The 20,357-nt window shown below is 40.5% G+C and overlaps 1 protein-coding gene across 2 annotated transcripts in view; it reads right to left on the minus strand.

Annotated features, from left to right (window-relative positions):
- Positions 1-20,357, minus strand: part of MELK (maternal embryonic leucine zipper kinase) — a 73,122-nt gene that overhangs the window by 32,663 nt on the left and 20,102 nt on the right. For both annotated transcript variants that reach the window (XM_005908598.2, XM_070376107.1), the window contains exons 9-10: positions 4,046-4,114; positions 2,414-2,512 (exon numbers count right to left, since the gene is read on the minus strand). In XM_005908598.2, the coding sequence (XP_005908660.1) occupies positions 2,414-2,512; positions 4,046-4,114 (168 nt within the window). The remainder of the gene's footprint in view (positions 1-2,413; positions 2,513-4,045; positions 4,115-20,357) is intronic.

Below are 20,357 nucleotides of genomic sequence, written 5' to 3' on the forward strand. Positions count from 1 at the left end.
TGGAGAAATGATGACCCCCAATGGCTGAACACAGGCATTGGCACCACACATGGTCACCATCCCACAAGGGGCACAGCATAGCTCCCCGGCCCTGCTGCCACACTGCTAGGAGAGCATACGTTCTGCTGTTTGTAGGCTCTCAGTTATTAGCATTAAGCTGCTGCTCTAATTGTGTTTGCTCAGTAGATACTAAAGATGTCTTAAAGGGTGAAAGGAAAGAGGGAGAAGAGACATTTCAGAGACTGACAATCACAGGAGAATCAGGAGGGATTTCAGATCAGGCTGTGTGGTCCTAATAGGGGACAGACTAGTGAGAAGGGGTTAAAAACAAACAGCCTATTTTTCCAAGTATTTATATTTATTGGTGTGATTCTTCCAGAAAGCAAATACCCTACAGCTGTATCAGGTCTACAATGTGGCGTGTCTCCAAACTACTCTGTTGATCCATGCACAAACTCCACATCACTGTAGACATTTCAGATTACCAAAAACATCCCCAATTATCTGACAAGGCTATTAAAACACTTCTCCTTTAAAGCATTAAAGTGTTTTTCTAACTACACACCTGTGTGAGGCTACCTTTTCTTCATATGCTTTAACCAAAACAATGTTATCAAAACAGAGTGTAGATGCAGATGAATACCCAAGTGTCTTCTATTAAGCTAGACTTTAAAGAAATTTTCAAAGACATAAAGCAGTGCCACTCTTCTCACTATATTTATTTCTTAAATAGTTATGTTTAACTTATTGATTTCCTTGTCTATGAAAAGGGGATAAGAATTGTACCAATTTTGATGCCTACGCCTTCCATACTGGCTCTGGGTTTTACCTTGTGGCTTGCTTTGGCCAGACATTAGTAAGTACAATGAAAGCAGAGGCTTGAAAAATGCTTGAGTGTTAGGGTTTGCCCACTTTCTTGCTTCTTTTGGAATCCAGCCACCATATCAAGAAGCCCAGAGTAGCCTGTGGACACAATGTGACCCAACAAATACCCAGCATAAACAGATGGGGGTTTTTTTGGCCATGCTATGTCACATGTGGCATCTTAGTTCCTTGACCAGGGATCAAAACCATGCTTCCTGCAATAGAAGCATAGAGTCTTAACCACTGAAGCACCAGGGGAGTCCCAACAGCTGGTCTTTTGAGTGAACCTTACACAATCCAGCCATGTTAGAGTCACCAGTTGACTGCAGCCACACGAGTGACCTCAGGTAAGACCCATACAAGAACAGCCCAGCTGAGCCCCAAATTACTGATCCACAGAAAATGTAAATTATTATGGTTTTAAATCACTAAATTTGTTTTTTTTAATGTAGCAATAGTTTATTAATATACAAAATGTGGCTACCCCTTACATAAAATAAACTGTAAAGATTTACTGTGTAATACAGGGAACTATCAGTCAATATCTTATAATAGTCTATAATGGAAAATAATTTGAAATATATATATATGCATAACTGAATCACTTTGCTATATATCTAAAACTAACAATATTTTAAATTAACTATAATTTTTTCAATTACACATATTCTTTAGTAAAGCTCACATTTTTATCAAGTTCAAACTTCCATTTGTTAAAAAATATTTTTAAAACAGTAATGTAGGAATGTTTGTTAATATAATTGCTTAAACTTGCATAGCACTCTGTGTTAAAGCTCTTTCCTATATATATATTAAACCAGTTCTCGGGGTGTGGTGTGGTCTACAGACCCTGGAGGATCTCCAATCAAAACAACATAACAAAACAGACAATGCAGAAGCAGGTGAGATCCAAGTGCCTTCATTTAAGCTAAACTTTAAAGAAACTTGCAAAGATGTAAAACAATGCTATTCTTCCCACCACATTTATTTTTTAAATAGTCTTTTTTCATAAAAATATTTATTTGTGATAAACTGTAACAGGTATAGTACTGTTATTTTTAAGTGAATCAAATAAATATTTTAATACATTAATATTAAGAGCATAAAGGGGGCCTCAGACTTAAAAGTATGAGAACCACTGCAACCTCGTAACTACTCTGGGAAGTAGACAAAGAACAGGTTTAACCTACTTTTTACAGACGAATATACAGGTTTGGAAAAGTTAAGTAACCCGCCCAAGATTCTCAGAGCACTGTTCACAATCCTGACTATGTGAGAGACACCTGGGAGTTTTTTTAAATATCTACTAATCGTTGTGGGAGGGGGCACAGGCACTTTTTAAGGTCCTTGTGATTCTCATGTGCTGGCCTGGTTAGGCATCACTGTCCAAGAGATTAACAGGTGAATGTATAGTTCAGTTACAGTCTCCCAAACAGCAATCTGACGAATAAGTCTACAAAATATATTTTCTTTTATACTTAGAACACATCACTGTACATCCTAAATCCACACAAAGTTTTTTGTTTGTTTGTTTTTTAATTCTACTTACAGGAGCATTGCTTTGCCACTCAACAGGACAGTTGTAATCGTGCATGATCCAGGGGTGGTTCAAGAGATTTCTCATAGCAATCCGTTTCTTTGGGTCCACCTAGTGGCCATTGAGAGGTAGCTGGAGATTAACATTTCAAATAGAGAGCATAGAACACCTTTTTCTCCTGAGAACTCAAAATTCATCAGAACAGATGTAAACTTTTATCATCACAAAAATGCTGTCAAAGACCTTAAAATGGCCTTGGAATAAATTCTTTTAAAAAGGGAATAGAAGCAAGAGAACTATAGCAACCAACACGGCTTAGAAGATAAATGTTTAACAAACATGAACTTCATTGGTATGGACATTATTCATGAAGTTCAGTCAATCTATTGTATGATGTAATAGTCTTTTGCTGGAAAACCTATTCACAGGAAATATTCACCAATTTAATATTCAAGCAGCCACAATGCAGGGCATTCACACTGAATATGCAATCTCTACCTCCGGTGAGCTTACAATCACATAGAACAAGTTGAAAAGCATACCTTTCTTTTCCATTTGTAATTTTCAAATGTGAGGAAAGGAAAATTAATCAACACAGATTAAGTTTTGGGGAGTTTAGAAGAAAGGATGAGGTGTTTTCAATCTCATTATGGAGATTTGGTGGTCTGGCCTACTTAATCAAGGTGGGTGAGCTTGAAGTAAATTTTGAATAAAAAGTAGAGATGGCTTAATAGATGGAAAACTGAAATACATAATAATGAAAAACATACTGCACTAATAAGGTACTCATATTTTCAAAGTGTTTCCTATTAATCTCATTTTATCCACATAACACTATGTAGCCGTGAGGCCAAGCTCAGAATCCCCATTTTCAGGTCAGAACCAGGTTAGGTGGCATGCCTACTGATCGGGAGGGAGGATAACTAGCCTTCAGCACTCCTATCTTTCACCTTCTGAGGTCATTACACCAAATCAGTGATTCTTAAATGTGGCCCCCCAGACCAGCAGCATCAGTGTCATCTGGGAGCTTGTTAGAAATGCAAACTCTTAGTCCTACCCCAGATCTATAGAATCAGACACTTTCCATTTGAAGCCCAGCAATCTGGGTTTTAATAAGCCCATCTGGCAATTCTGGTACATGCTAAAGTTTGTGAACCACAGCACTAGATCAAGGGCCCACTCAGTTGTACATCAGCTCATTCAAGCATTTATTCCATATCCACTATATATCTAGCATACAAAGAATGGGAGCAAGAACTCAGAAAACAGTGGAGCAAGAGCTGATTAAACTGACAATTCTCAAGAAAAGGGAAGAAAAACCAAATCACCAAAGACATATATTAGCTGTCTTTAAAAAAAAAATACAGGTCTTCCCTGGAGGTGCAGGGGTTAAAACTCCACACTTCTACTACAGGGGATGGGGGTTCGATCCCTAATCAGGGAAGATCCCACATGCCACGTGGTATGGCCAAAAAAAAAAAAATTGCATTTGCAAAGAAAGCACTAGTAGAGAATATCTGCAGAATAGATATAATGAATAGAATTTTTTAAAGGTGATGTATAAATGTAGTAGCACCACAGACATCTTAAAATCAAATAGCTGCAATAGACTTCTATTATTTAAAAATAAATAACAAAGATTACCTGTAGCATTTGCTGAAGAAGTAGAACGCTACTGGGAGACAGCCACTTTGGAACGTCATATTTCCCTTTCTACAAAAAACAAGAAAAGCATTAAAGAGACTTAGGTTCAATCAGCCTTAACAAAAATTTCTACAGTTAACAACATGCTAGAGATTTACTTCCAAGCTTGAAGACTTCACCCAACTTTAAGACATGGCAAACATATATCTTACAGGCCTTTGGAATCTACAGTATTATTAGTGGCCAGAAGTATACACTGTAGTCAATGTTCATATTGCTAAAGCAAATTTTAGTTTATAATCCCAGAAGAATTGTCAGTTGACAAAATTAGGTCACAGAAAAGCATATTTGGTAACTGGACACAGGCTGTGGCTACAAACAGGTCACATATCATCTACGAGGCAGAATTCACTATCACTGAAGAACTGCCACTGCATAAAGCCACCCCTTTAGGGAATGGAAGAGACTCAGGAGACAAATGTTTATAACCTGTTAGACATTACAGTCACTAAGTCATCAACCAAAACAAGACTGGGGCTTGCTAAAGACTAACACATGTAGAACAGGACCTCTTCACACAGTCTGTCACACACGCCCCCTTTCCCAATTCAAAGGAAATGATAGAATCATCTCTCTTAGCAGAGAACAAACTGTTTAATGATGCTAGGACAACAGGTTAATTGCATGAGAAAATTAAGATTGAACTGTAATTCACAATATACATCAAAATTAATTCCACCCAGATTAAAGAGTTAAATGCAAATACAAAACCATGAGAATACTGAAAGCATCGGTGATTCGTTTTTAGAACCTGTCTAGACATGACAGCAATACCAAAAACTATAAAGATTAACAGATGACAAAATTAAAAGCTGACATTTCTGTACAGCAAAACACAACTAACAAAGTTAATTAACAACAAATTGAGTAGGGGAAAAGCCTTTCCACCTAAATGACAAAAGACTAATCTACTTTATCATGTAAAGAGCTCTCACAGATCACCACCAATCCTCTTCTTCCAACATTTCCCCTTCACAGCAAATGGCAACTCCTCAGGTCAGAAACCTTGGATCATGGGCTTCCTTGGGGGTCCAGTGGCTAAGACTTCACACTCCCAATGCAAGAGGCCTGGGTTCAATCCCCATGAGGGAACTAGATCCCACAGGCTGCAATTAAGAGTTTGCACGCCACTACTAAAGATCCTGCTGGCTGCAACTAAAGAACTTCAATGCCACAGTGAAGATCAAAGATCCTGAGTGTGGCAGCTAAGACCCAGCACAGCCAAATAAATAAACAAATATTTTACAAAAACAAGAATAAACCTTGGACCATCTTTAGCACCTCTTTCCTTCACACTTCACATCCAAACCATCAGCAAATCTACCGGTTCTCTGTTTATCCAGAAACCCCTGACTACCTGCCCCACACCTCCAGGCTCTTTCATCTGATATACTGCAAGAGGCTCCCAGCTAGTATTCCAGAACCCTTCACTGCTCCCCACAGTCTAGTTTCTACTTATCAGCACCAATGTTCTTTCAAAACATTTGGTCAGGTCATGCCACTTCACTATCCAAAACTCTTCAAAGGCTCTCTATCTCACTCAGAATGAAATCCAAATTCCTTACTCTGGCTCCAGGCCCAACTCCTTGCTACCTCTCAAATTCACCTCCTCACTCTCTCCCTCACTCACCAAACTATGATCATGCCACAGGTCAAACACAGGCCTGCCTTAGGTCCTTTGCACACTTTGTTCCCGCCACTATTATGCTTTCCTCAATATCAGCAGAGCTTGTACCTTAACCTTCTTCAGGTCTCCCCTTAAATACCAGTGTTATCAACGAGGTCTTCCCAAACCACCCTTATAAATAGCATCCTCATGCACCATCATCTCCACCACCCTTTCAAGGCACCTTCTATACAGTCCTTATCTCCACTTGTCATACTACATATTTGTTTATTTTCTACATATTTATTTGTTTATATGTCATACTACATATTTATTTATTTTGTGTGCACACACACACCCAGCATATTCATTGTTTAAATATGTCATACTACATGTTTGTTTATAAACACACATTTATTTGTTTATAAATATGTCATACTACATATTTGTTTATACATTAGAAAATATTCTAATGTATTCTATTTACATTAGAATATAAACTCTTTAAAAAATCACAGGGATTTTGTCTGTACTGTTTACCTAGAACATTGTCTGGCCCTAACATAAAAGGTACTCAATTAATATTTGTTGAATAAATGAAGAAATAGGATAAAAGCATATATTCCAAAAGAAAATGGACAAAGAATATTCATAATTCCAAAAACAAGAGTTTTTAAATGGTCAATAAACACGATAACATGTTCAACTAATCTAGTAATAAAAAAGTAATTAATTTAAACAAAAATATGATCTAAATGGATAAACTTCAAAAAAAATTATCCAATGTTAGAGTTCAGGGGCAAGAGCACTTATATATACAATGAGTATAAACATTTCTGAAGAGTACTGTGGAAATATGTATAAAAAGCATTCAAGATCAAATATCTTTGATCCAGCAATTACACTCCTAGCAATTTATCCTAAGCAAATAATTTGGCATAAACAAGTTATTACTGTTATGAATAGTAATATTCATCACACAATTGTTTGTGATAACTATGGGGACTAAGGAACATGGTCTGAGAGAATCCAGAGGGTCCCCAAAACTAACCAAAGACAAAATTACCTGAATAAGGATCCTGAATTAGAAATCTATTACAGGTCCAGGGAGATGAGGGTGTTAGGTAGTTAGAATAGGAAAAAGTAGTCCAGAATGGTGGTGGCTAAAGGACAAAGGGAAAAGCCCGGGAAAATAGAACAAAGGAAGGTCCAAGGACGGGAGAAACAAACAGCCCTCCAGGCTAGCCCAATTTACACAGGGCAGGCTCAGGGGGAGGAGAAAAAACATTGAAAAAGAGGAGCCAAAATTGAGCCGCGCTGGCCTCTCTTCTCTTCGCATCTTTTGGGTCGGCCCACCCTCATGCCTGGAAAATCCCATGGATGGAGGAGCCTGGTGGGCTGCAGTCCATGGGGTCGCTGAGAGTCGAACACGACTGAACGACTTCACTTTCACTTTTCACTTTCATGCATTGGAGAAGGCAATGGCAACCCACTCCAGTGTTCTTGCCTGGAGAATCCCAAGGACGGGGGAGCCTGGTGGGCTGCCATCTATGGGGTCGCACAGAGTGGGACACGACTGAAGCGACTTAGCAGCAGCAGCAGCCCTCATGCCTCGAGGATGTATTTTCCTTTGCTTGCCAAATAAAACTGAGCTGTAACACTGGTCCCTCCGTTGCTCAAATTTTTGCTGCGGTGAGACAGAACCAAGGAAATTACAAACTCCCCGGACAAGGGCAAGCGCACACACGCGCATGCATGTACGTACATGCACATGCGCGCACACACACACCCAGCAATAACTGAACCAGGCTGGAACCGTAGAGGCAGGCAGGTGGAGAAGCCATCAACTAGCAGCAGCACTGCATTCTCTGTCACAGGAACCAGTCCAGCTTAAAGGTGAGGGGAGAAATGGACAGTACAGATCACTCAGAATCTGAGACCTACATGACAGGCCGGACTTTGATTATGTTAAAGAAACAGTCAAAGTTTCAAAGAAATGTTATCAAGCAATTTATTTAAAAAGAAAAGGTGCTAATGTTAAAGCAACTCAACCTCTTACTCAGCCTCTCTGATGAGAGCAGACAGGTTGACCTACAAAGTGTTTCCTAGGAAGGGCATGAGCTTTCATTTTACAAATGACATTTAATGTTATTAAATTTTTCATTCTCCTTTATCTAAAGCACTCACTACTACCCAGAGATCCCATGCCTATTATGCCTTGCCAGGGCACCTAAACACATGCCAATGTCAGTGCTGACAGTTTGTTTCTGAACTGTAATGAGAAGCCTCTAATTCATTTTTCCTTACCACCCTTCATTCACCAAGCACTGAAGGCTCAGTGCTGCCTAGGCTCGGGCTTATCCCTGGGAAGGGGGGATTTTTAGATGCTTCAACCACCTTGCTGGGACTCAGCATCAAGTCACAAGCAGGACAGGCCGTGACTTGGCTGGCCCCACTCTCTTATCTCAGCTTTTCCTTATTCCTGCATCCAGATGTCTCTCATGATCCAAACCCTGGGTACCTGACACATTCTCTTTCTTGGCAAACTGATCGTTTGCCTGGTAGCTTAAGTACCATAGCTTGCTCTTACCAGGGTCCCGTAGAAAACAGAGACAGCCTGGGGTTAGGACTCTACCATCTACTTACACTGATCAGAGTCATGATCTGAGTCTCCAATCACAACCTGCACAGCCTCAAGCGCCCTTTGTCTTGCTCACAGGTCAGAACCTCCATGTACTCCAGAGGGTCTCTGCTCATGCTGACTGGATGCAGAGCCATCTACTGCTTACTCTCTGGACACCAACTGCACAGGGTTGAACAGTGTCCCCCCAAAACTTAAGTCCACCTGAAACCTGTGAACGCACCCTTATTTGGAAAGAGGGGCTTTTGCACAAGTAATCAAGTTAAGATGTACTGGGTTAGGCTGGGCCCTAAATCCAAAATAACTGGGGGGTATTCTTATAAGAAGGGGGCACTTACATGCAGAGACACAAACACACAGGAGAGAAGGCCGCATGAAAACAGAGGCAGAGACTGGAGTGACACGCCTGTAAACCAAGGACTGCCAAGGACTGCAAGCAAACACAAGAAGCCAGCGAGAGGCAAAAGAGGAGTTTCTCCAGATCCTTCAGAGAGACCGTGGCCTGCTGACACCTTGGTTTTAGACTTCTAGTCTCCAGAACTGAAAGAATAAATATCTGCCATTTTAAGCCACCATCTTGTAGTACTTTGTGACAACTGTAGAAAACTAACAGACCATCTCTGAGGGTTTAACTTACTTGCATTACCTCTCTCCTATCATCACCTACCCACCCAAGGACAATTCTGGTTCCAGATTCCAGCACTTTCTGGCCTGTTCCAACACACAAATAACAGTTCCTAACCAGAACTATAAATGTTATGCCATTTAATCCCAAAACTACCATCCAAAACACAAGTACTCTTAACTAAAAATAGCAGAATTCTACAGAAATCAGATATAAAAATTAATTTTCAGACCAAAGAACTGAATAACAAGAGCCACCAGGCTGATTCCAAGTTTCCCTTTGCCTCTTATTTCTCATCCCTTTGATCAACCTAACTTGAATTCATGAAGTCTCTTTTAATAGATCCCCTGTGCTGTGCTATAAGCTAGTACTTATAGAAGCAATACTACCCACAGGTAGGCAGGGAGGACAAGTGAATGAGATGTATGGTGCTTGGTGCACTGGAAACAGGCAGAGCCTGCAGTCATACTCTGTATTTGAATCCCAGTCTGCGTCTTATCTGCTCCTTGAACCTGTACAAGTTATGTCATTTTTCTGACCCTGTTTCCTAAGAGTAAGCTCTGGAGACAAACTGTCTATATCCAAATGTAGGACCTACCACTTACTAGCTGTGTGGATGGGCTATGTAACCTCGCTGTGCCTCAGTTGCCTCATCTGGAAAAGAAATACAATAATAGTATCAACTCCATAAACTGCTGCTAGCAGTCAGTGATTTAATACATAAAAAGCACTTAGCACAGGGTTAGGCACAGAATTAAGAACTCAGTATCTGCTGCTGCTGCTGCTAAGTTGCTTCAGTCTGTCCCACTCTGTGCGACCCCATAGACAGAAGCCCACCAGACTCCCCCGTCCCTGGGATTCTCCAGGCAAGAACACTGGAGTGGGTTGCCATTTCCTTCTCCAATGCATGAAAGTGAAAAGTGAAAGTGAAGTCTCTCAGCCATGTCCAACTCTTAGCAACCCCATGGACTGCAGCCTACCAGGCTCCTCCGTCCATGGGATTTTCCAGGCAAGAGTACTGGAGTGGGTTGCCATTGCCTTCTAGTTTGTACTATTAAGGCTGCCTTCACTACTATTACTACTGTTACTGTCTGTGAAACAAGTACAGTGATGCTACTTACAGGGCATTACTGTATGTGGGATTATTCCACTAAAAGGAATAAAAGAGGATGTATGGGAAAGCACTTGGCAAAGTGGCCTGCACAAGAGGCAATAAATGTTTATTCAATCTGAAATAAAAATAAGTGGGAGATAGGGCTACAAAGTGCAGAGAGATAGGGCAGACCAAAGATGGCATGGCGGCCAAAGCCATATGTGCCAGGGTGCTAAATATTCAGTACAGTAAAAACGGCTAGAGTCATTCTGAGGATGCACCTGCCCTCTCAGTAGTGCTTTGCCCCATCACAGCTGCCTCAGGATCTCAGGATTACTTGGTAAGAACAAATCAGCTAGTCAAGTCCTGCTCACATCACCCACCCACTTTCCTTATTTGGACAGAACAGCTCTGTAGAACACCATCAACAAAGGAAGCACGAAGCCGGTGCCCCAGCACCGTGACCTAACATTCTCAGCTTCATCCTCTAACTGAAATAGAGTCCAGAGCTGAGTTCTGCTGCCAGGCCTACCCCAACCACTCATTTGTACACAGTACTCAAAAACACACGAAGCACTTGTATACATATTTTACCCCGTGCGGTGGGCAGGGATTACCAACCACATCACACAGGTGAGGAAACTGTGTCTCAGCCAGGGAAATCAAATACCTATTCAATGTTATAAGGCACTGGTTCTCAACCGAGGGTGATTTTGTCCCCCAGGGGACATCTGGCAGTGTCAGGAGACATTTTTGATTGTCATGATTTGGAGGCCGCTCCTGGCATCTAGTGGGTAAAGGCCAGGGATACTGCTAAACACCCCACAATGTACAGGACAGTCCCCCACTACAAAGAATTATACAGTTCAAAATGTCAGTGGTGCCAAAGTTGAGAAACACTGTGACAGAGCAATAAAGGGGCAGAGATAGTAAAGAAAGATTTAATACTCATTGTACAGTACTGTGCTGGAAAGTCTAAGGATACCTAGAAGTAGGGAGAAAGGTTCCATCTTTAACTACTGAAAGTATGTATCTATAAATGGTCAAACAACAAAGGCCTGAAAGGAACAATTTCGCTGGGGAAGAGCACCTCCACAAAAGGCCCTGTGTCAACCAAGCCTGTGCCCCTTAACCTTGGTTTATATCCAGTCTTTGGAGAATTCTTGTTTACTGAAGAGCTGACCTTGCAAATGAGAGCAAGAAACAGGTAATAGAGGGTGAAACCAATTGGGAGGAAGGAAAAAAGATCTGTGTGCTAGTAAGCAAGATAATCCTGGGAATATCGGTGAGCTTGGAATTGTTCCTTTTCCATACAGTACTAAGAAAGGCAGGTGATCTCTCCAACACATAATAGTCCTGGAGTCAGCTCTGTAATTCTAAAGTATTATCTCATAAAGAGATAACTTGCTCATTTCCTAAAATTATAAACCATACTTGTTAGAAAGCAATTTTACTTTCAAGCTACTCAACTTTCATTTACTAAATTAGTTATATTTCCTTAATGTTTGTGTACCCAGACCTGGAGTACAGTCATGCTTGTCTTTGAAAATGCAGTGATAGGGAATGAACAGAGATGACATTAATAAGATTAACACTCAGTCTATTAGTAACCATGCTGGAAACTGCAGTTTAGCATTTTGGTTAAAATAGTCAAAAAACACAAAAGCTAAACAAAGTCTGCCTTTTAAACAAGAGTTACATACAGTGTGTCAAATACTGCTGGGTTTTTCAATCAAACCAAGGACTGAGGGAAGTGCTATTCCCAACTGAGGAATTTTAGAACATTCTAGGCAAAGATACATACTGCATGCAAGTGATACGACACCTTAATTAGATTCAACCAGCAGACTGTATTACACTGTGACTCGGAACAATAGTTCTGAGCCAAGATTACAATAAATTTCAAAATCTATAATGTGTGAAATTAAATTCCACAATAATGCATAAAAGTCCTAATTTGAATCAATTTTCAACTTGCAAATACATGAAAAACTAAAAAATGAAATTCAGAGTAAGAGAAACAAAGAATATACAGTATTAGTAAATAATATTAATTTAAATATTAGTATTAATTTAAATATTAATTTAATATTAGTAAATAATATTAATTAGAAGGCTAAATCTCTATTGAATAAGAATTAGATATTTTCTACTCATTGCATGGCAGAAATATTTGATTTACCCCAAATATCAAAACTTGGATCTAACATCTACTATTAGGATATAACACTTTTATGTTATCTTAAAGTAAGCCCTCTCTCCCAAAGGATTCACCCAGAATCCACTAGTGCATTCAATAAATAAATAAAAGTAGAGAACATTGAAATTTGTATGTTAGTACTAAATTTGTAGGTGTTAGATCCAAGTTTTGACTGTGTGGATCACAAAAAACTATTGAAAATTCTTAAAGAGATGGGAATATCAGACCACCTGACCTGCCTCCTGTAAAACCTGTATGCAGGTCAAGAAGCAACAGTTAGAACTGGATATGGAACAACAGACTGGTTCAAAATTGGGAAAGGAGTATGTAAAGGCTGTATATTGTCACTTTATTTATTTAACTTATATGCAGACTACATCATGTGAAACGCCAGGCTGGATGAAGCACAAGCTGGAATCAAGATTGCAGGGAGATATTTCAATAACCTCAGATATGCAGATGACACACTTATGACAGAAAGCAAAGAGGAACTGAAGAGCCTCTTGATGAAGGTGAAAGAGGAGAGCAAAAACACTGGCTTAAAATAAAACTCAACCTTCAAAAAAACTAAGACCATGGCATCTGGTCCCATCACTTCATGGCAAATAGATGGGAAACGATGGAAACAGTGACGGACTTTTACTTTCTTGGGCTCCACAATCACTGTGGATGGGGACTGCACCTATGAAATTAAAAAGCCTGCTCCTTGGAAGAAAAGCAACGACAAACCTAGACAGAGTATTAAAAAACAGAGACATTACTTCGCCAACAAAGGTCTGTATAGTCAAAGCTATGGTTTTTCCAGTAGTCATGTACGGATGTAAGAGCTGGACAACAAAAAAGGCTTAGCACCAAAGAGTTGATACCTTCGAACTGTGGTGCTGGAGAAGACTCTTAAGAGTCCCTTGGACTGAAGGAGATTAAACCAGTCAATCCTAAAGGAAATCAACCCTGAATATTCATTGGAAGGACTGATGTTGAAGCTGAAACTGCAATACTCTGGCCACCTGATGCAAAGAGCTGACTCACTGGAAAAGACCCTGATGCTGGGAAAGATTGAGGGCAGGAGGAGAAGGGGAGGACAGAGGATGAGATGGTTGGATGGCATCACCGACTTCAATGGACATGAGTTTGAGCAAACTTTGGGAGTTGGTAAAGGACAGAGAAGCCTGGCATGCTGTAGTCCATGGGGTCGCAAAAGAGTGAGACATGACTGAGCAACTGAACAACAACTGACCCCTAACTCTTTAAGGAATTTTCTTATAGATATATGCACAATGTACAAAATGACTACTTAGAAACTACTTAAATACCCATTAATCTAGGATTGTTTAGATAAATTAAGGTTATATAATTTATCTTTAAAATTTTTTTAATTTATATTTCAGATAAATTAAAGTACATAATTTAAATTAAGGTACATAAATTAAGGCTGGTTTAGATAAAGTACAATACACTGAAATTCTATGAAGTGAATTCTATGAATATATGGAATTTAGAAATATGGTAATGATGACCCTATATGAGAGATAGCAAAAGAGACACAGATGTAAAGAACATAATTTTGGACTCTGTGGGAGAAGGCGAGGTGGGATGATTTGAGAGAATAGCATTGAAACATGTATATTATCATATGTGAAACAGATCGCCAGCCCAGGTTCAATGCATGAGACAGGGTGCTCAGGGCTGGTGCACTGGGATGACTCTGAGAGATGGGATGGGGAGGGAGGTGGGAGGGTGGGTCAGGATGGGGAACACATGTACACCCATGGCTGATTCATGTGAATGTATGGCAAAAACCACCACAATATTGTAAAGTAATTAGCCTCCAATTAAAATTATTTTTAAAAAGAAAAAAAAATTCTATGAAAAGTTCTGACTGGGTATGAAATGGTATGATTTCCAACACATACCATTAGAAGATAAGACAGAGAACAGTGTTTGTGGTATGCTACCATCTGTATGACAAAACTGGGAAAGGGGTAGCATAAAGAGATAAAATAAAAGACTCCTTATATAGTATAATCTATAAAAAATACATAAAAATCTGATATACACTTTGTAAGGGGTTAAATAAACAACATTATGCCAATAAACTAAAAAATTTAGACAAAATAGACACATTCGTTATGCTCAAAACTGAACTCCTTATCATCCGTACTCTACCAGGAATCTTCTCCATCTCAGTTGATGGCAATTCCAACTTTCTAGTTGCTCAGGTTACTCCCCTCATCCCATCCATCAGCAAATTACACTAGCAATACCTTCAAAAGACAACAGATTAGTCTAAACATATATCCTGACTATGGAGGTGGCTACATGAATCTCTCTGTGTTAAAATCTGTAGAGTTGTTACACATAAAATTTTTGTTTTACTCTGTGTTCATTTAAAAATAACTAAAAAAAAAAAAAGACACCTAGAATCCAACCACTTCTCACTACCTCAATGGCTACCATCTCGTCTGAAAATCACTACCACATTCCCCTCACTCATCTCCCTGGCTCTCCTCTTTGCTCCTTATAGCCGATCTCCACACAGTAGCCACTGTGGTCTTGATAAAATCTGAACAAGACCATGTCTGTTTTCTGCTCAGAACCCTCTGGTGGTTCCCTATCTCACTTAAGAGAAAAAGCCAGAATCTTTGAAAGCTACAGAGCCCAAGGCAGTTGGAGCTCCAAGCCTCTGAGACTTCGTTTCTGTGGCTCTCCTACTTTACTCCGCTCGGGTGGCACGGGCCCTCTGCTCTCCCTTGACTCCCCAGGCATCCTTCTACCTACTAGCCTTTGCTCTGCTTTCTCGACTGAAATATTCTCTGCCTGATGACCACCTGACTGACATTCTCACCTCCTTCTAACCAAACCTTGATTAAATCTCACCTCTGACTACCTTATTTAATATTTAATAATGCAACCAGGATCATGGCATCCGGTCCCATCACTTCATGGCAAATAGATGGGGAAACAATGGAAACAGTGGCTGACTTTATTTTGGGGGATTACAAAATCACTGCAGATGGTAATTGCAGCCATGAAATTAAGACGCTTACTCCTTGGAAGGAAAGTTCTGACCAACCTAGACAGCATATTAAAAACCAGAGACATTACTTTGTCAACAAAGGTCTGTGTAGTCAGATCAGATCAGATCAGATCAGTCGCTCAGTCGTGTCTGACTCTTTGTGACCCCATGAATTGCAGCATGCCAGGCCTCCCTGTCCATCACCAACTCCCGGAGTTCACCCAGACTCACGTCCATCGAGTCAGTGATGCCATCCAGCCATCTCATCCTCTGTCGTCCCCTTTCCCTCTTGCCCCCAATCCCTCCCAGCATCAGAGTCTTTTCCAATGAGTCAACTCTTCGCATGAGGTGGCCAAAGTACTGGAGTTTCAGCTTTAGCATCATTCCTTCCAAAGAAATCCCAGGGCTGATCTCCTTCAGAATGGACTGGTTGGATCTCCTTGCAGTCCAAGGGACTCTCAAAGAGTCTTCTCCAACACCACAGTTCAAAAGCATCAATTCTTTGGCGCTCAGCCTTCTTCACAGTCCAACTCTCACATCCATACATGACCAAAGGAAAAACCATAGCCTTGACTAGATGGACCTTTGTTGGCAAAGTAATGTCTCTGCTTTTGAATATGCTATCTAGGTTGGTCATTGACTTTCCTTCCAAGGAGTAAGCGTCTTTTAATTTCATGGCTGCAGCCACCATCTGCAGTGTTTTGGAGCCCAGAAAAATAAAGTCTGACATTGTTTCCACTGTTTCCCCATCTATTTCCCATGAAGTGATGGGACTGGATGCCATGATCTTCGTTTTCTGAATGTTGAGCTTTAAGCCAACTTTTTCACTCTCCACTTTCACTTTCATCAAGAGGCTTTTGAGTTCCTCTTCACTTTCTGCCATAAGGGTGGTGTCATCTGCATATCTGAAGTTATTGAGATTTCTCCCGGCAATCTTGATTCTAGCTTGTGTTTCTTCCAGTCCAGCATTTCTCATGATGTACTCTGCATATAAGTTAAATAAACAGGGTGACAATATACAGCCTTGACGTACTCCTTTTCCTATTTGGAACCAGTCTGTTGTTTCATGTCCAGTTCTAACTCTTGCTTCCTGACCTGCATACAAATTTCTCAAGAGGCAGATCAGGTGGTCTGGTATTCCCATCTCTTTCGGAATTTTCCACAGTTTATTGTGATCCACACAGTCAAAGGCTTTGGCATAGTCAACAAAGCAGAAATAGATGTTTTTCTGGAACTCTCTTGCTTTTTCCATGATCCAGCAGATGTTGGCAATCTGATGTCTGGTTCCTCTGCCTTTTCTAAAACCAGCTTGAACATCAGGAAGTTCACGGTTCACATATTGCTGAAGCCTGGCTTGGAGAATTTTGAGCATTACTTTACTAGCATGTGAGATGAGTGCAATTGTACAATAGTTTGAGCATTCTTTGGCATTGCCTTTCTTTGGGATTGGAATGAAAACTGACCTTTTCCAGTCCTGTGGCCACTGCTGAGTCTTCCAAATTTGCTGGCATATTGAGTGCAGCACGTTCACAGCATCATCTTTCAGGATTTGGAATAGCTCAACTGGAATTCCATCACCTCCACTAGCTTTGTTTGTAGTGATGCTTTCTAAGGCCCACTTGACTTCACATTCCAGGATGTCTGGCTCTAGGTGAGTGATCACACCATCGTGATTATCTGGGTCGTGAAGATCTTTTTTGTACAGTTCTTCTGTGTATTCTTGCCATCTCTTCTTAATATCTTCTGCTTCTGTTAGGTCTATACCATTTCTGTCCTTTATCGAGCCCATCTTTGCATGAAATGTTCCCTTGGTATCTCTGATTTTCTTGAAGATATCTCTAGTCTTTCCCATTCTGTTGTTTTCCTCTATTTCTTTGCATTGATCGCTGAAGAAGGCTTTCTTATCTCCTCTTGCTATTCTTTGGAACTCTGCATTCAGATGTTTATATCTTTCCTTTTCTCCTTTGCTTTTCACTTCTCTTCTTTTCACAGCTATTTGTAAGGCCTCCCCAGACAGCCATTTTGCTTTTTTGCATTTCTTTTCCATGGGATGGTCTTGATCCCTGTCTCCTGTACAATGTCACGAACCTCATTCCATAGTTCATCAGGCACTCTATCTATCAGATCTAGGCCCTTAAATCTATTTCTCACTTCCACTGTATAATCATAAGGGATTTGATTTAGGTCATACCTGAATAGTCTAGTGGTTTTCCCTACTTTCTTCAATTTCAGTCTGAATTTGGCAATAAGGAGTTCATGGTCTGAGCCACAGTCAGCTCCTGGTCTTGTTTTTGCTGACTGTATAGAGCTTTTCCATCTTTGGCTGCAAAGAATATAATCAATCTGATTTCGGTGTTGACCATCTGGTGATGTCCAGGTATAGAGTCTTCTCTTGTGTTGTTGAAAGAGGGTGTTTGTTATGACCAGTGCGTCTAGTCAAGGCTATGGTTTTTCCAGTAGTCATGGATGGATGTAAGAGTTGGACTACAAAGAAAGGTGAGTGCAGAAGAATTGATTCTTTTGAACTGTGGTGTTAGAGAAGACTCTTGAGAGTCCCTGAGACTGCAAGGAGATCCAACCAGTCCATCCTAAAGGAGATCAGTCCTGGGTGTTCATTGGAAGGACTGATGTTGAAGCTGAAACTCCAATACTTTGGCCACCTGATGCAAAGAGCTGACTCATTTGAAAAGACCCTGATGCTGGGAAAGATTGAGGGCAGGAGGAGAAGGGGATGACAGAGGATGAGATGGTTGGACGGCATCACCAACTCAATGGATATGGGTTTGGGTAGACTCTGGCAGTTGGTGATGGACAGGGAGGCCTGGCGTGCTGCGGTTCATGGGGTCACAAAGAGTCGGACACGACTGAGCAACTGAACTGAACTGAATGCAACCAGCCCTTCTTTTTCCCTTCACACCTCTCCATCTATTCTCCTGATTCCTCTTTACCCTGCTCAATTTTTTCTTCTTTCTAAAGCACATGAAAGGGAAAGTGAAGTGGCTCACTCGTGTCCGACTCTTTGTGACTCCATGGACTGTAGCCTACCAGGCTTCTCCATCCTTGGGATTTTCCAGGCAAGAGTACTGGAGTGGGTTGCTATTTCCTTCTCCAGGGGATCGTCTCGCTCCAGGGATTGAACCTGGGTCTCCCACATTGTAGGCAGACACTTTTAGTGTCTGAGCCACCAGGGAACTTGATCATCTTTTAATATAATTTATTTATTATACCTATTATCTCTTTCTACCACTATCAGTATTTTTTTCCCTGCCACTGTAATATAAACTCCATGGGGGCAGGGACCTTCCATCTGTTTTACTCACATATAATGACATATCGAAGGCTGAGCGCCAAAGAATTGATGCTTTTGAACTGTGGTGTTGGAGAAGACTCTTGAGAGTCCCTTGGACTGCAAGGACATCCAACCAGTCCATTCTGAAGGAGATCAGCCCTGGGATTTCTTTGGAAGGAATGATGCTAAAGCTGAAACTCCAGTACTTTGGCCACCTCATGCGAAGAGTTGATTCATTGGAAAAGACTCTGATGCTGGGAGGGATTGGGGGCAAGAGGGGAAGGGGATGACAGAGGATGAGATGGCTGGATGGCATCACTGACTCGATGGACGTGAGTCTGGGTGAACTCCGGGAGTTGGTGATGGACAGGGAGGCCCGGCGTGCTGCAATTCATGGGGTCGCAAAGAGTCAGACATGACTGAGCGACTGAACCGAACCGAATGACATATCCCAAGCATCTAGAAAAGTGCCTGGCACAGACAGGTGTTCAGAAACTGTTTAAGGTTTAAGAATTTCATCCTAAGATGAGTAAGCAATGAGGACACTGAGATAATGGAAAGCAAGTTCACCTAGGATGATGCCTACAGCTTACACTCTGGCTTGAGTAAAATGGGAAAGAAGCCACTGGAGAGCTTTCAGTAAAGTAAAGGGATCTAACTATTTTTAAATCTTCCCATAAAGAAGTCACTGTTGGACACGGATTTTCAAGCATATTCCATAACACCCAAAAATTCCAAGCTTAAACTGCCTCTCCACACTCACACACACACAAACAGTAAAAGGAAGAATAGTCCCAATTAACTTTATGTGGCTAGTAAAATCTTGAAGCCAAAAAAAACCAAAAGAGTTCTAGAAAGGAAAACTACCTATTCATCCCTGAACAAATTTTAAGTCCTAGACAAAATATTGGCAAACCAAATTTAGAAATGTATGTCAGTCATAATAGCTAACATTTATTGAGCATTACACTAAATGAACTAACACATTTAATCCTGACAACCCTGTGCTATGAATACTATCCCCTATTTTACAGATGAAGAAGCTGACATACAGAGAGGCTGAGTAATTTGCCGAAGTCCACAGGCAGAAAGTAGAGATCCTAGATTTTTAAAATATCAATAAGATTCTGATTTAACTTCTCTGGGGGTTGGACCTGATGTTTTTTAAAGCACCCCAAGTGATGCTGTTGTGCTACCAGGGTTGTAAACCAGCGCACTAAGTCCATAGCTAAGGCTTCCCCCACCCTGAGAGTGATTACGTGGACACAGCCAGGGAGAGAGAGGTTTTAGTGAAAATTTAAATATGAAACAAGAAAATATTGCTGTTATTTTTGGTGAAGAAAATCAATTTTGTATAGTTTATTTCAACCTAAATAAAATGTGAATTTTGTGTAAAATAAATAAATAAATATGAAACAAGAAGCAGAGAGGAGAACTCTAGGACCCTGTGTCCCCACATTGGCTTTCTAAAATTCTAGAAGGTTTAAGATTTCATGCTATTAACACCTAACAGATCCATCTTTCTTCATGTTTGGAGAAATTTGTCTGTCAGTTTATTTCTTTAGCATGGAGTACCCCCAACCCCTAAAAAGAGTATGGTAAAACATATTAGCAGCTTATAATACTAAAGTTATTTTCGGAACAAAAAACAGAGTACTACTTTAAAGAAAAAGTAGCAAAAAATGGGAATAACTCAAGAGGTCAACCAAGTATTTTTCAAAAGTATAACTGGGAAATTGTCCGTGAGCTGCCCAAAGACCAAGCCTTCCCACATGTGTTAAC

The sequence above is a fragment of the Bos mutus genome, chromosome 8, assembly GCF_027580195.1.
Source record: "Bos mutus isolate GX-2022 chromosome 8, NWIPB_WYAK_1.1, whole genome shotgun sequence".
In the NCBI taxonomy this organism is placed as follows: domain Eukaryota; kingdom Metazoa; phylum Chordata; class Mammalia; order Artiodactyla; family Bovidae; genus Bos; species Bos mutus.